We start from the raw sequence: 15,755 nt of genomic DNA on the forward strand, positions 1-15,755 counted from the left end.
GCCTGGCTCCAGAGCAGAGCTGCTCCAGCCCTCTGGAATCAAAGGCAGGGGTTGCATTAGAGGCTGTGGTTCAGTTGTACATCAGTGCTGACTGCATCTCCAGCTCCATGATGCCCATGAGCTGTCGCACTGCCCACCCAGTGCTCAGATTGGGGATCTCTGCCCCAGATCCTCCAGATCTCCAATGGGATTGAGCTGCTCTTCCCGCAGCCTGCTTTGAGCAGGGCAGATGCTGCTCCTCTCCACCTTGCACTATTGCAGTGTGGCCAGGCTGGGAACGGCCAAGCCAGCAAAGCAGAGCAGAGCCAGGAACCTGCATCCCAGCTCTTCAAGCTGTCAGCATCGCTCTGCATTGCAAACCCTTCAGGTTTGTGGGCTACTTTGGGTCCCTGTGAGCCACTGAAGTGATGCTGGTCCTTGTCACAGCACAAGGCAGGTGGAAGAATGGGCTGATAAATGAGAGGTGTGTGTCTCATCCCCCCTGCTCTGATGAACACCTCCCAGGGCTTTGGGTTGTCTGCCCCATGGTCCTGTGCCCTGGTGAGCTGTTCCTGGGCTTTCTGCTGGGGCTGCTCACAGTGTTAACCCTGGCTGACCTGCTGTGCTGCAGTGACCCCTCAGCTGTACTCAGCTCTCCTGCTTGGGCCCTAAAATGGATGTAGGTGACTTTAAATGGCCATAGAATTGAAGCTGGTTTTATAGGGTTCCGGTGATCTGGGTGCCTTGCTCCTAGTGGGAAGGAGCTGGGACCAGTGCTGTTAGGATGCACAGAGAGCAGCATCTTTCCAGCTTAGTGCCTAAGTCCTTTCTAGGTACTGTAATAAGCAGCTTGAATCTGCTCCATAATCTCTCCATGCCTCAGTTTCCCCCCTTTGCCACTGTTTTGGGATGAGGATGAGCCTTGGAGACCCAGGCTGGCAGCCTCTGAGCTGCTATAAAGAGGAGCTGTGATGGGCACAGCACCACATCCAACCCTCTTGGTCCCAGAGGGGACAAGGCAGTTACCTGGGGTCTTGTGCAATGATGCTCAAGGGCTCAGAGCACAACCCCACCTTTTGACCATCAGTGAGGCCCCAGCAGGTTTGTGTTGGCAATCTCTGGGCATGAGGCACTGAGGGGTGACCGGTGTGAAGGGATGGTGGGCAGTAGGTGATTTTGGGGATGGATAAGGCTGGTGGCGATGGGGCTTTTGGACCAACTGCCCCATTTCATCCAGATGTTGCGAGAGGAAGAGCTCTTGTGTTCCTTAATGAAAACTGCCTTTTCCTGACGATGAGGAGGGATGGAAGCTCCTGTAGGGAAATGGGTTTGATTATCACATGAGCATCACATGAGCAGCCATCCTAGAGGTACCAGTCCCTCGGTGCATTGCTCTTCTCCCCTCCCAGTTCCTTGCCCTTCACTTTTCTCTCTGTTTCCCCCTTTTCCTTGCAGAGTCAAGAAGAAGAACAAGCCCTTGAACCTCAAGATCCACAACAGCGTGGGGAGCTGCGAGAACATCCCCGCGCAGCGCTCCCCGCTCCTCTCCGAGCGCTCCCTCCGCTCCTTCTTTGTGGGGTACCCCCCTTTCCTCCCCTCCACCCCTCCTGTCCACACCGAAGCCACCTTCTCAGCAAGTAAGTCCAAGGTCCCCTTCTATGAGGTGGGTGATGGGTGATGGATGATGTGGTTGTGGGAAGCGCAGGGTGTCTCCAGTGGTTGATGGAGGATGTTGGATGCATCGCAGCAGTGGTTAGAGATACGTGGGTGCTTCTGGGCAAGCATAAGCCTGGAAACTTGATGAAATCTGTCTATATACAAAGCCATTGTCACATCAAATACTGATTTATGCAATCGGAGTTGCTTCCCCATTGCAGTACCATGGGTGCAGGAGGGTGGCTGCTGCCCTTTGGAGAAGCCATGAGCCTTCCATGCTTGGTGACACTGCCCATCACTGAGAGTGACTTTTCCATGGGTTCCATTGTAAATCCAGCTGTGGTTTTACATTCATGCAAGGAGGCTGCTTTCCTCCTTCTCCATGCTTTTTTCTCTTGCACGTGGGGTTTTGAGCCAAAGTGATGAGTGTTGGATGAAGGCAGCCCCAATGCAGACAGGTCTGGTGCAAACCCCATAGAGCCTGATGCCAGCATCCAGCTGCAATCCTGCCTGTGGGTCTAACTGGTGGGGTTTGCCCTTGGTGGAGCTCAATGGGGGGGTTGGATCAATGTGCTCACCCAGGGCATTGCTGTTGGCTGGGGAGAGCCAGCCGGGCCCTTATTCCCCAGCCTCGGAGCAGTGCTTGATGGATCCAGCAGGGATTGAAGCTTTCACAAGCTCTCAGACCAAACAAAACCCTCCCAGAGGCCGTGCAGCAGCTGCTGGGAGTGATTTGCATGCCAAGAGCTCCCTTTGCTTCCATTGCTCAACTGAAAGCTTCCTCCAGCTCCACATCCATGCTGCGTTTCTGCCACGTTCCCCATCCCAGCCTTTCCCTCCTTCGCTTTCCCAAAACGTGCTCATCCTGGCTCGGTTTGGGTTCTTCCAGTGGTTTTACTGCTTGCCTCTTGGCTGAAGAAGGGGTTTACAGGGAGCATCCCTCCCTTCCCATCCAGCCTCCCGGCACCAGCAGGTTTTCCTCTCCCTTACCCCACACCATGGTGGGAAGCAGCACCAGGACACCTCTGCAAGGGAAACCCCTTCCAGTTTCTTTCTCTCTGTCTTTGGTTTACACCAACCAGCTGCTGTTGGGGGTCACTGAAGTCTCACTGAGCCATTTCTGGCATCCTTTTGCACCCCTTTCTTTAGCTCTGGGGACAGTGGGACCTGTCAGGAGCTCTGTGGGCATCTGGAGATGTCCATGGACCTGGCTCTCAGCAGGTTTGCCTGGAGCAAGGGGTATTTTTCCATTGCTCTTTCCCTGTGGCATCAGCTGAATTCAGTCTGGAACAATAGAGATGAGCAGAGCAGAAACCAAGAAATGAGACCTGTTCTCAACAACCCCCCACCGTGTCTTGCTGCATTGCATTACATCCCACGGTGTCATAACCTGATGGAATGTGGCATGGCAGGAACGGGATGCGATGAGAAGTGATGGGCTATCAAGTGACTAGCACTGCTGGAAAGGTGTCTCTTTGCATTTCCCTCGGCTCACCACCTTTCTTGGCTGCTGTACATGTTTGTTGTGTGGGCTAGATATGAGACATTGATCTCCATGGAGAGGTTTTAGCATCACTGAAACCATTTAGTCCTGGCAGGTTCAGCATTCGTCCACTCACTGACCCTTAATCTCAGGGATTTGTTGGGAAAACAGGAGAGAAGGCCAAAAAACAATGGGTTTTTTTCCTATCTCTCTTGTATTTCTGCATCATTCTGTACTGGTGGCCTTGTCCTGGAGCTGCATCCCTGGTTTCTGTCTGCCTCCATGGTTGCTCTCTGGTTTGTGACCCTGTAGGAAAACTGGCACATCCGTCTTCCTTAGATCCAACCTGACGTTCCCCTGTTTCAGTCTGAACCCATCACCCCTTGTCCTATCACTACAGTCCCTGATGAAGAGTCCCACTCCAGCATCCTTATAGCCCCCTTCAGATACTGGAAGGCTGCTCCCTAATATCCCATCCCTATGACCATAGGTACCTAAACCTTTATAAAACCCCAACAGCAAAATGCCCCTTCCCTTTTTCCCTGCTGGGATCAGCCTGGCATCACCTGGTGTGCCCTGGATTGATGTGGAACGACTTCCCTAAGCACTGAAAGAGAAAACTATTGTCATTGATGGATTGAGATGCAGGAGAGGAGCCCAGCGAGCCCTTGGCCAGACCCTTCTCTCCCTGCTGTCTCTCAGTGATCCCTTTACAACAGGCAGCATGTCTTGCTGCTTGTGGCAGGAGCATGCTCCCATCTGAATCACCTTTGGTCCCACTCGGATGCGGGTTTGGATGCCCCTCGCTTGTTTTTAACAGCCCGTTTGCCCTGATGGGTGCTGATTGCCACAGCAAGAACATGAGGGCTGGAAGATGCTGTGAAGGAGCATCATTCTCCTGCAGCACAAGTCCTGCTGGAGGGGTAAAGTCCTCTCTACACAGGGCCAGGATCCCTGTGTACTTGGGTTTGGAGCTGGTGTTTTCCCTTGGAAGGGAAGTAAAGACTTTTGGGGTGCTCTTGAGCTCCAGCTTAGCCCTGAAGCAGCCCATGGCTGAGGGAGGGACAGGAGATGCTTTGTCTGGCTGCATCCAGGCCCCTCTCTTGGTGCACCTGGTCCCTCACAGTGAACAAGTGACCACCAGGGACGTGTTGTTACTTGGAAACAGGATTTAGGATTCAACACCCCATGACTTGGCTACAGGCACCAGAAATCAGGTTGGATCTTCTCCTTTTGACTGCAAAGGTTCATGTTTGTGTCTCTGTTACCTGGGTGTCCTGGAGGTGGCTGGCATTGCTTTCCTCTGCCTGTTCCCTCTCCACTGCAAATCCAGCCACTGTCACCGTGTGCATCCAGAGCAGGTCCCCTGCTTGGTGTTCTCCAGAATGGGCCAACATTTAGGTTAGATCTAAGGCAGAAGCTGTTCCCTGTGACGGTGCTGAGGCGCTGGCACAGGGTGCCCAGAGAAGCTGTGGCTGCCCCATCCCTGGCAGTGCTCAAGGCCAGGCTGGACACAGGGGCTTGGAGCAAGCTGCTCCAGTGGAAGGGGTCCCTGCCCATGGCAGGGGTTGGGACTGGAAGTGCTTAAGGTCCTTTCCAACCCTTTCTCCTTAACCTTGTTCCAGCCCAAATCCCCTTCACAGGGGACTTCCCAGGGGGTCACCCCCACCACACCCCCCCAACCCCCCACCAACAACCAACACCCCACCACCCACACCCCCACCCACACCCACACCCACACACAACCACACACCACCAAACCCACAAAAACCAAACCCCACACAAAACCCAAACACACAAACAAACACACAAAAACACACCAAAACAAAACCCTCAGGTTGAATCCTACATGGTCCCTGCAAGTGTTCACGCACTGTGTAGATGAGGCCCTCAGTGCCATGGGTCAGTGGTGGCCTTGGCAGTGCTGGGGTTGGGCTGGGATGAGCTTAAAGGGCTTTTCCCACCTGGTTGATGCTGTGATTCTGTGGCATGGGGAGGGGAAGCTGCTGCCTTGAGCATTGCTGCAGTTTGCTGCTGTGTCTGAGCCCTTTGGGGATCTCTCCCCTCTTAGTTTGTCCCTAAAGCCAGCTCGAGTGAGGTCTGGGGTGTCTTATGGAGGGACTGGATGAGCTTTAAGGTCCCTTCAAACCAGGCTGATTCAATGAACCTCTGCCAGCATCATTCCCCATCGTATGGCCCCGGGCTGCTGTTTCTGCCTGGGTGTGCTGTGGTAGATACACCTGACATCATCCCTGTTGTGGTTGTCTTGCATGGGATTGTTGAGCTGTTTTGGGAGGAGGCTTCACCCTGGTGTCACCACATAATCTCTTTGGGGGACTCAAGCACAATGGGGTTGGTGCCTGCAGTGTTTTGGTGGCTGCTCAGGGTGGCTGCTGGTCTGTAGGATGTCTACAGACAAGTGCAAAGTCTCCTGGCTGTCCCTCAGCCTTGCGGTGATTCATCCCGGGATGCTTTCCAAGTGCACTTCCATCGATTTTATCCGTCCCATTCATAATGTGAGCATCGCCTGACGCCGTTTGTTGTAGTAGGAGGAGGAGGGTTTGTTTGTGGGGCTGTCGCCGTGATGGATAACACATTCACACCAATTCCCTGGGCATCCAGAAAGGTGCCAGGAAGCGAAGGAGGGGAATATCGTGCCAAAGCACGGTCCCCATCAGTGTGGTTTGGCACGAACCATCCCCAGGTGATGCCCCTGGTGTATTCAGCGACGGTGTTGGGGCTGGGGGTATCACTGCCCTCCTGATGCGCCCCAAGGGAGGGTGGAAACCCAAACCCAAAGCACCAGGGGAGCTCTGGCTGCTCTTCTCCTCCCATGCATCGCACAGACAGGGAGTGAAGGGGAAACATCCACACCCGGGGTGGCAGCGGGGGCGAGGAGAGCGTCACGGCCAAGGTCCCTGTCACCTCCAAGGCGCGCGGGTGCCACTCATGGACCGGTGGTGCCTGTCACCGCTGCCTGTCACCGCGGCGAGCCGGGCTCCTCTCTGTGTCTGCTGTCACCGGCGTGCCGGAGGCGGCTGTCACCCCCCATCCGGGCGCTTCCCGCCTTCCCTGTCTCCCTTGATCCCATCAGGCACGGGCTGTTGGCTCAAGGCTGAGCCCTGACCTTTGCCGGTGCGATGCTGTGGGGAAGGAAAGCAGTGGGGGTTTTGGGGTGTCTGGGTGGTATCCCCTGGCATTGGGTGCTCTATGGGGATCAATGGGTAGGACTGCTCCACTGAGGAGCAGGGTTTAGCCTTTCAGGGTGCCTCTAGGTGATGGGGAGGTGATGAAGTGATGATGCTTGGACCCGTTGGATGCTCAATGGGTACCAGCTGCGTTCTACTGTGGGAAATCACACCCGTGCCCATTAAATTCCATCTCGGAAGAGGAGAGAAGGGGAAAACCATCCTAAACCAGCCCTCACACATGGGAGTGATGGCTGAGAGAGCCCTGATTATCGAGCCATAAAGGAGGTTGATGGTGATAAACGTGTGAGTAATGACTGACACGCGGGCAGGGAGGTCGGGAGGCATCAGTTGCTCACGGTCACTGCGTGGGGTGCTGAGCTGCCGGCAGCAGGAGGAGGGAGGGAGGTGGGGAATGGGCTGTCATGCTTCAGAGCTCACGAGGACCAGCTCATCCTGATGCTGTGGGGCAGCCACAGCACCTTGGGTCTGGCACTTCTCCATCATAGGGTCCTTATGACAAAGCCAAGCCCCCTGCCCTCAGCAAGGTGTGATCCTGAGCCTATGAAGGGCTTTTCCTTGCATTTACATCTAATTGTGGCAAATGTGGATTTTTGAGGAGAACATTCCCTTTGTGCTGGCTGAGAGGCTGCTGCGTTTCCACCTTCCCTTTGGGCATCACCCTGATGCCCTATTGCACGGGGAGGACCAGCTTTTCCTTTGGGTGGGAATCTCACCTGTGCAAGTTGAAGGGAGGATCACCAATGAGCTTCAAAGCCCCCCAAACCCTGCGGGCTGTTCCCTCCCTCCTGCCCTGCTTTGCTTGTTTTCTCTCCTACAATGAGCAGGTCTATTGTTAAACACCACGATCCTCCATGTATCGTTCCCTCTAATGAGCATAATGAGCTGTGAATCACGTAGGGCTCATTTCTGGTAGGAGGTTAAAATCCCCGATACACTTTAATACGTTTTTGCAGCGAGCACATTTAGAAAGTAATTAAAAGGCTCAGATGCTTTTGCCTGCGTCCCCTCTCCTCCTCGCCAGGATGGCAGGATTTAATTGAGGCCATCAGAACCTTAGTGGAAATAAATTGTGGCTGGTAAAGCAGAGGATGTGATTTAATATTGGGAGAGGAGCTGTTCTTGTCCAGGTGTTCGGTTCATCAAGGACCAGCGTTGGGGATGGGCAACAGGGACTGACTTGTCTGATGTGATTCACTGATGACAAAATGATGTTGCGGGAGGGATGTGCTTGCCTGTGGAGCGGTCCCACTCCTCCGAGCATCATCTCTGGGGCTGGTGGGCATCCCCAGGAGGCTGCAGATGGTACAGGGAGGGATGCGGGCTCAGGAGGTGGTGAGAAGCGTGGTCAGGGATCTTGGCATGTGTAAAGCAGCCACGGTGGGGCTGGGGGCAGCAATTACCTTAATTGACTTCGTAGCCCTTCAACATCTTCATTGCCAGCTCTGCCTGAGGGGTGAGCAGGATGAGGAGGTGCAGTAAGAGCAGGGAGGTGCTGGGGATGGATGTGGTTTAGGATGCTCCCAAGGCTTTTAACGGCGTTGCATGGAAGGGGGATGTAAATGTAACCTTCAGAAAGGGAGTGCAATTAAAGCACCACGCCGCCCGCTATATTAAAAGGGGATATTAAAGCAAACAGTGGCTCTCCCCGCTCGCAGGGGGGATATTGGAAGTGTGTTTAGTGAGGGATTTGACAGCGTGCTGAGCAAACGGCCCGGCTCGCATCCGTGATGGGGCTGGTCGCTGGTGCACGGGAAACCTCTGGAAGCCCTTATTGAACATCCAGCCTTTGAATCCACTGCTGGCAGCCTGCGGGCAGCACCTCTCCTGTGGCAGAGGAGGAGGAGGAGCAGGGTCTGTGCCCTTGCTGAGGCTGAAGGGGATGTGGAGCCCAAGCAGGCGCTGATGAACTTCTCTCTTCTTCCTTACCCAGCCAGGGTCCTGCTGCTCCTTCTCCCTCCCTCCTTTTCCCTTAGGAGAGTGCTGAGGCTTTGCTCTTCACTTTGCTCTTCTCCTTGACACCCAGTTAAATTGCCTTTCCTCAGCCACGACTGCAAGAGATGGTGGCTTGTTAATAAAGGATGCAGCTTCAGCTTCATTCTCCCTTTCTTGTTTGGACATCGTGATGTGGCTCCGATAGCTTTGCAACCCCTCTCTGTGTGCACATGGGGTGGGCGCATCACCTCACACCTCTCTCTTTGGCCCAAAGTGGGTGCTGGGGGTTATGATGGGGGGAGCAGGAGACTCCAGTGTCCTGCAGCCCCAAGCACAAGGGCAGAGATCTCTTCCTTTCCAGAAAGGGATCATGTCTAAAGGGTTAACCCCTCTTTTTTGTGTGCATCCTTTGCTCCCCTCGCACAAAGCTGCCACCCTTGTCACCACCTGATGGTTTTCCCTGTCTCTCCTCTCCTGCAGATACGCTGTCAGTGCCTCGCTGGTCCCCGCAGATCCCCCGTCGAGATCTAGGAAACTCCATAAAACACAGGTACCCAAGCAGTGAATCCACCAATGCCGGCGAGCAGCATCTCCCTTTCCATCCCTGGTCCAGGAGGGGGGGCTCGGGGCTGTTCCCCCAGTTTCCTATGCTGGGCTGTGCTGCCCATTTAAATTCCATCTCAGTTCAGATCTGGTTTAGATAAGGCTGGAGTTGCTGTCAATAAAAGTCGTGTATTATCCATGACCTTGCCAACCTTCAGCACATTTCCCATCTCTGGATTATTGCCCTTCCATATCTACCTCAAGGAGGAGAAGTTCTAGAAATAGCCTTGGTTCTGCTCTTCGATGGGGCAGAAGCTTCTCCAATGGACTGGAACGTTGGGGTCCCAGGGCAGGGAGGTGTTTTGGGGGGCTCTGGCCAGGGCAGGGATGGGGAGCTGCACCCAGCCAGTGCCTAATGCCCATCCTGGCCAGTTTGGTCTCCCTTCTGCACATGGGGGAGCTCAGATTTGTGCTTTGGCACCCCTAGAATGATGCCTCAACACCCACAAAGGCAGCCAGGAAAGGATAAATCAGGGCTCGGGAGTTAGGGGAGGCTTGGGAGCTGCTCCTGCAGGAGCACGGATGGGGTGGTTCAGCTTCTTCTCTCTCTGGCCACCCTCTGTGTCCCTCTCCTCAGGTTTTCCACCAAGTACTGGATGTCTCAGACCTGCACCGTCTGCGGGAAGGGAATGTTGTTCGGCTTAAAATGCAAGAACTGCAAGTACGGCATGGGGCTGGAGCTGTGGGGCTGCTCCTTCCTGTTGGGATGGGGATAACTGGGGTTTCACTGCTGCAGCCAAGCGGGGGCACAGGCATGGGGAAAGCAACCAACTTCTCTCCAGCCCACCCTTATAGGATGCTGTAATGAGGCATGAAATTGGGTGAAGAGCACCCTAAAACGGTGCTGAGATTGTATGCAGGGAATGGGAGCGGGGTCCTTGGGGACCAGACCTCAGCTCCAGAGCTCCGTGTAGGATCCTGACAGCCTCCCCGCTCACCTCCATCCTTGGCCTGGCTTTAGACACTCATGTTATTGGGTTACCTGTGAAGTTATCTACGGGAGAGAATGGGAGGGATGTGTTGGACCAGGGGCTGAGAGCAGCTCAGTCGAGAGCATCAAGGGTAGATGGGCATCAGATGGGTTTCATCCACATCCCACAACCTGGGGCTGTATCCTCTGTTTTTTGCAGCAGCAAAAGGCTTGGGGGCCTCTGTTTCCTGGCAATGTCATGGCACCAAGGAGCCAACCCACCCCAAACAACAATAAAGGAATAGAGAGAGGCTGTGCTGGCTATGAAATTAGATAGGGATGGGTAAAGAGTGGGGCACAAAGGCCACTTCTACTGCTTTAAATCCCAACCTGGCAGAGCCCAGCTCTTACACGGTATCATGCAGCCATCAGCACTTAGCAAAGCTGCTTCTGGAGACAGGATTGCCTTTCCTAGGGATGAGTGCCGGGAATAAGCTGATTGACCGTGAGTAACTGAGTTAGCTGGAGCTATGAAGTGATAACGATCGCTGTTGCCATTGATTAAATGCTGATGAATTAGCAAATTGGGATTAAAATGTGGATAAGTAATGCCCCATTACTCTGCAGCTGACGGTGGCTTTCTGGAAGTGATATTATCAAATACATAGATATTAAAGTGAGGATTCCTATTGCGTTCAATGCTCAAGCAACTGGAGGCTTTGCTGCCTGCCTGCTCTGCCTGCCCAGGGCTGGTCCCCATGCAGGAGGGATGCAGGACCTGCCCCTGTGATGCTCTGGCTCTGTGTTGATCCTGCTGCCTGCAGTCACTCAGGAAAGAAGGAAATCAGTTCCCTGGTTGTAAGAAGTTAGAGGGAACGGGGAGTACTCAGGTTCCCCAGCTTTCCCTAGGAACAGGAGGGAAACAAGCAGGTAAAGCAAACAAACAGACCCCAACCCCCCCCAAGGCTCCAATAGCAAATTAATCTCTGCCTTTCCCTCTAGGAATGGTTCTGTAATAAAAGCTAACATGCACAGTTCCTGAATTTTCATTACCCAGCTCATTGACTTGGAGCTGCAGTCTTTTTTCATCCTTTACCCTTGTTTTTTTCAATCCTTGCCTCCTTTTTGCCTCTTCCCCTGTGGCCCCCTCCCCTTCACTGGGGTAGAGCAGGAGCTGGAGACTCTTTTCCATCCCTTATTAAGGCAGGTTTGGGAGAGGCAGGAGCCTGCTCATGCCTCTATGCATGACCCAGGGGTGAAGACCTCCATAGACTCCTGCAGAATATCCAACCTGGTCATAAATGCTGTCGTTGTTGAATGTCCTGGTATTAAAGCGAGGAGAGGAGGGCACAATGGCAGGGATTCACTGGGAGCCAAAGGGGCCAGGGCAGTCTCTTCCTTCCCCTCTGCTGCCCCTGTATTTAATTAAGCAGAAAGCAGTGTTAGTGGATGGTGGTCAGGGCTTTCCCCAGAGCTCAGCTCTCTGCTCCTGTTCTTTCAGCCAAGCCTGGCACAAGTGAACAATATTGAGCATCCTCAAGCTGGGTGCTGGGTGCCTGGTGCCCCTGGAGCTGAGCAGCACCCCAGGTTTGGGGGCTCCTCAATCCCTCCATCGGGACTGATGCACTTGTCATGGCTCTCATTTGCCTCTGCATCCTCCCAGCCAACCCCCTTGATGCATCAGGGTTTGCACCCTGGACCACTTCTTACCCCTGTGCCTGCATCCTAGGAACGTGCTTGGGAATAATGGTTATTCCTGAGGGCAAGCTGCAGGCATCTGGCAAGGTTTGCCCATGGGTTGTGCACAGCACCCAGTCACCTTCCGGGGTGCAGAAATGGTCCTTGATCCGCAGCGATGCTCCCTGCTCCATCTGCATCCCGTGATGCTCCTTGATCCCCCTCTCCTCACACCTTTTCCTCTGCTCCCCACCAGGCTCAAGTGCCACAACAAATGCACCAAAGAGGCCCCTCCGTGTCACCTGCTGATCATCCACCGCGGAGGTAAGGACCTTCCTTCTTCCTTCTGCCTCCGTGGACGCTGCCAGCGGGTCGAACATCCCAACCGACAGCCCCAGCCCCCCCCCCGGGCGATTCGGGAGCCTGCTCCTTGCTGTGCCGGAGGCTCCCGAAGCGCTCGGGGCTCTCCGTGGAGACGTTACCCACCCCGTTTTTTCCGCTTGTAGGGAGACGAGCCGTGCGGGGCGAGGCAGATTTGCATTGCAAACCACTTCCACCCACCCTTCCCCTGCCTCCTTTTCTTTTCAGATTCCCCACCGCACGGGGTAAGTGCAACAGGTTTTAGCCTTTCGCTACCGTTCAGAGCTTAGGGCGGACGCGGCATCTCGGTGCATGGGGGTCCCCGCCACGGGGATGTGGCCCTGCGGATGCTCGCGGTGCTTTTGGAGCTGCTTTACCCCGCTCTTCTCCCCGAGAGCCCGTCCTAACCCCGCGGAGGAGGGAGAACTTTGCAGCAGGACGACGGGCGCCGCTTCCCACCTCTTTCCTTCCAGATTTCGGGCTCCCCAGCGGCCAAAGGACTGTGACCACCTAAGGGAAACGCTTCCGCTTTCCATTGCCTTCAATTCTGAGCTCTTAAGGCTGCTGCTCTGTGTTCAACACCACCACAAACGTGCTCCTTGGTTTCATTATGGGGAGGTGCATTGCGCTGGTGGCGCCTCGCAGGGCGAGTGGGGATGCTGTGGCTCAGAGAGGGGCGATTTTGCAGCCTCCGCTCCGGCGCCCATGCCCTTGCTTGTGGCAGATTTAGGTTGAAGACCCCCATGTCATGCTCTGAGCCGCTGCAAACCCTGGCCAGGAGGCAGGGAAAGCAGCATCCTACATGCTGGGATGGGCAGGAATTACAGCCTGCAGTGCTGCAAGGGGCAGAGATGCCCACTGTGTGTTTTAGCATGAGAGCAAGGAGCAGCGTGGCTTTGGGGTGGCCTCAGCATCAGTGAAATGGCCCCCACCAAAACAAGCTCTTAAATATAATGCCTTGCAGCCAGCCCCTTCCTGAGTCCCCCAAGCTGGAGGCTGGCTTTCCCCCCCACCAGAATCTCCCTGCTGAGAGCAGGATGCTCTGAACCGTCTCCTTCCCCTCATCCCAATGAACTGCAGCGAGGAAGAGGATGGTGCCTCCTCCCGATGCTCTTCAGGACAGGGTGGCTATGGCAGGTGCTGAGCCTCCTGATTTGCACCCCCTTAGAGGGGGAGAAGGGTGCAGTTTGCATCCTGACACCAGGGGCTTTAAGCCCCCCATGTCCTGGTGGGGTTTGGTTGTACCCTGGGTGCAGGGGGGAGCCCAAAGGCTGGTCCTGGGGCTCATCCTCAGCAGCCGGAGGTGCTGCTGGGGCTTGCTTTGGAGAGCGATCCAATAGCAGTTTGCAAGCACAGGGTAACCCCAACGTGCCCCTTTGGAGCTCTGATGTGTCTCCATCTCTCTCCCCCTCCTCTCCATCCCCTTCTCCCCTCTCTCCCTTCTCAATGCAGCAAGGTTAGTCCGGACAGAGTCGGTGCCCTGCGATATCAACAACCCCTTGCGCAAACCCCCCCGGTTCTCGGACCTGCACGTCAGCCAAACGCTCCCCAAAACCAACAAACTCAACAAGGTGAGCCCCCAGCACCCCCCTGGCCGTGGCCAGCCCCGGGGTGCCCAAATACCTGCAGCTTTTGGTGGTTCTGTGCATGCAGATGCTGCTCCTGCAGACAGGGGACGATCTGAGCAGCCCAGCTCAGGCTTTGCCACCCTATTTCACAATAGAGATGCTCCTTGCATGCAGGTTTCCCATCCTTTGGGAACATCAATCCCGTTTGCTGGGTGGGAGCACAGCTTGCAGAGTAATTCCTAAAGGGAGGAATTTAAGAGCAAAAGGGACCGTGCCCTGACCTTGTGGTTGGGGCGGGAGGGAACTGATGGGTTGTCTCCAGGATGGGGCATCTTCCAGCCCCATAGCCATCTGCCAGGACCAGGCTTTGTAGGGGTCTCCATGCGCATCCACTGCTATGGGGCTGATGTGGGTGCCAGTGTATGGGTCGGTGCTGCCTAGAAACCTGCTTGGGTCCTTAAAGAATAATCCCATGGACCATGCTCATTCAAGGAGCAAAGCAAGGGTGTGCTTGGTGTGGAGGCAGGATGAGCCGTGAGGGTTTCCTTTGGGTTTCCCAGTGTGGATTGCATCTGCTGAGGTTATTTCCTTTCAATATCAAATGGGATCAGCACTTTCAATATACCCTGTCCCCCATTGCTCTTGCTGCATTGTGGCCTCTCAGCCTCCAGATCTAAGCTGATTTTGGGGTGGTTTGAGGCCTCTGCCACCACCTGAGACTTCCATAAGTGACAGATTTATTGTTACAAATAAAAGAAGCCCAGAATTTGATTGTGTCCGTGGCAAAGCTGGACCTGAGCATGCACCAGGCTTGCTCCTGCCTTGCATTGATAACAACAGACCTGGCGTGGGTTCTTTTGCCTTCAGTGGGAGATTCTCAATGGGCAGCTGGAGGCAGAGCAGGGTGAGGAGTTTGCAGGCTGGAAGCACTCAAAACAAGGGAAATCCTTGTTGTGATGGGGAAGAGGATGTGAAAACCCTGGCTTCCCACAGCCTGGCAGCATCCCCAGCTCCTCAGCATCCTCTGGCTCTCAGCGCAGGCTGGGTACCAGGTGATGCTCTAAGGATGCAGTTTATAAACCTAAATCTCCTAGGACATCCTTAGGGTATGAGTAATGATCTGCTCTGTTGTTGCTGTGATGGGGTGGTGCAAATGGCTTTTTGAGGCTGAAGAGCTGCTGCAGGTATTCACAAGAAATAGAGCTGCATTTTCCCTCTTAGTGCCTGTCCTTCCAGTGATTTGTTTCATTTATGAGGGGGCAGCAGGGAAGTGACTCAGCTCTGCTAAAGGCTTTGGGTGCGAAGGGCATCAGCCCTCTTTCTCCTGCCTCCGTCACGCAGTCCTTTCACCTTAGCTTTCCTCTAGCCAGAGCGTGATGATGCTCAACATCATATATATGTACTTACATTTGGTTTTAACCTGAGCACTCCCATTCTGGTTACAGTCTCCTCTATGAACACGCTTTATGCAACAAGGTCCACTTCTTACTTTGATGTTTCTGAAAGCATTTCCTTAGAGATACTCCATTCTCAGTGAATACCATTGACGTCTGATTGTTTAGTGGCCTTCAGCATTGGGTTAAAGAATGATCTATCTGCCCACGATCCTCCTGTGTGTCAGCATGGGCTATGTGAAATAAATGTGGGTTTCCTGGAAAGCCCAGCTCATCGAAAATGAATCAGTCTGGGGGAGGCTGGAGCAGGTTTTCTAGCCTTGGAGGGCTCTTGCTATGGGTTGGGAGGTGGGAGTGCTCAGTGCTACTGAAGGTCAGACCCCATCAAATGTCTCATTGGGCAGCAAGGGGATGAGAAACGTGGCCTCAGTTTTCCTTTCGCAGATCTAAGATACCCAGGTGGGTTCTGCTCTCTGTTTGCTTCCCGCTGGTCCTTTCTCACCCATCACAGTGAGCCTGCAGGTGCACACCTGAAGCTGCCATCCTTGCCTTGATGAGGAAGGGTTGATGAAGGGCAAGTGGTGGCTTGGGATGTGCTGGCTGATCCTCTCAGCTCTGCCTCAGTGCTCTGAGCAAGGCACTGGGTACTCGGCTTGAAGGAGGTCAGCTGAAGCTACCGGCTCCTTGATGCCTTTAGGGACCAAGCGCAGGGATGTGGTGGCCATCCCCAGCCAGCAGCGTTGGGGAGCCCTCAGTGTGGGTGCGCAGCAGGGAAGGGCTGGCAAAGGAGCCCTGTTTCTGGTGCACACTGTGAATACAGCTTTGGAAAAGGCCAGGCTGTGGCTCTGGTTGTTTTCTAGGGCTTTTGGAAACAGGGGACTGGGATGACCTGCATAGCCCTCACTCATCACCCAGGTCCTCCGCACTGGAGCACCTCGGCGTGCGCTGCTCCCACTGACCCCTCTCTTCTCTCCTTCCCCG

The 15,755-nt window shown here is 54.6% G+C and overlaps 1 protein-coding gene across 1 annotated transcript in view; it reads left to right on the plus strand.

Moving 5' to 3' along the window:
• The window catches only part of KSR2 (kinase suppressor of ras 2), a 79,134-nt gene that overhangs the window by 27,112 nt on the left and 36,267 nt on the right, over positions 1-15,755 (plus strand). The window contains exons 5-9 of the mRNA XM_061370524.1: positions 1,435-1,616; positions 8,743-8,812; positions 9,443-9,526; positions 11,709-11,776; positions 13,265-13,383. Of these exons, the coding sequence (XP_061226508.1) occupies positions 1,435-1,616; positions 8,743-8,812; positions 9,443-9,526; positions 11,709-11,776; positions 13,265-13,383 (523 nt within the window). The remainder of the gene's footprint in view (positions 1-1,434; positions 1,617-8,742; positions 8,813-9,442; positions 9,527-11,708; positions 11,777-13,264; positions 13,384-15,755) is intronic.

The sequence above is a fragment of the Neopsephotus bourkii genome, unplaced genomic scaffold, assembly GCF_033783945.1.
Source record: "Neopsephotus bourkii isolate Nb327-2 ecotype Australia unplaced genomic scaffold, CSIRO-AGI_Nbou_v1 NB_1542, whole genome shotgun sequence".
NCBI lineage: Eukaryota > Metazoa > Chordata > Aves > Psittaciformes > Psittacidae > Neopsephotus > Neopsephotus bourkii.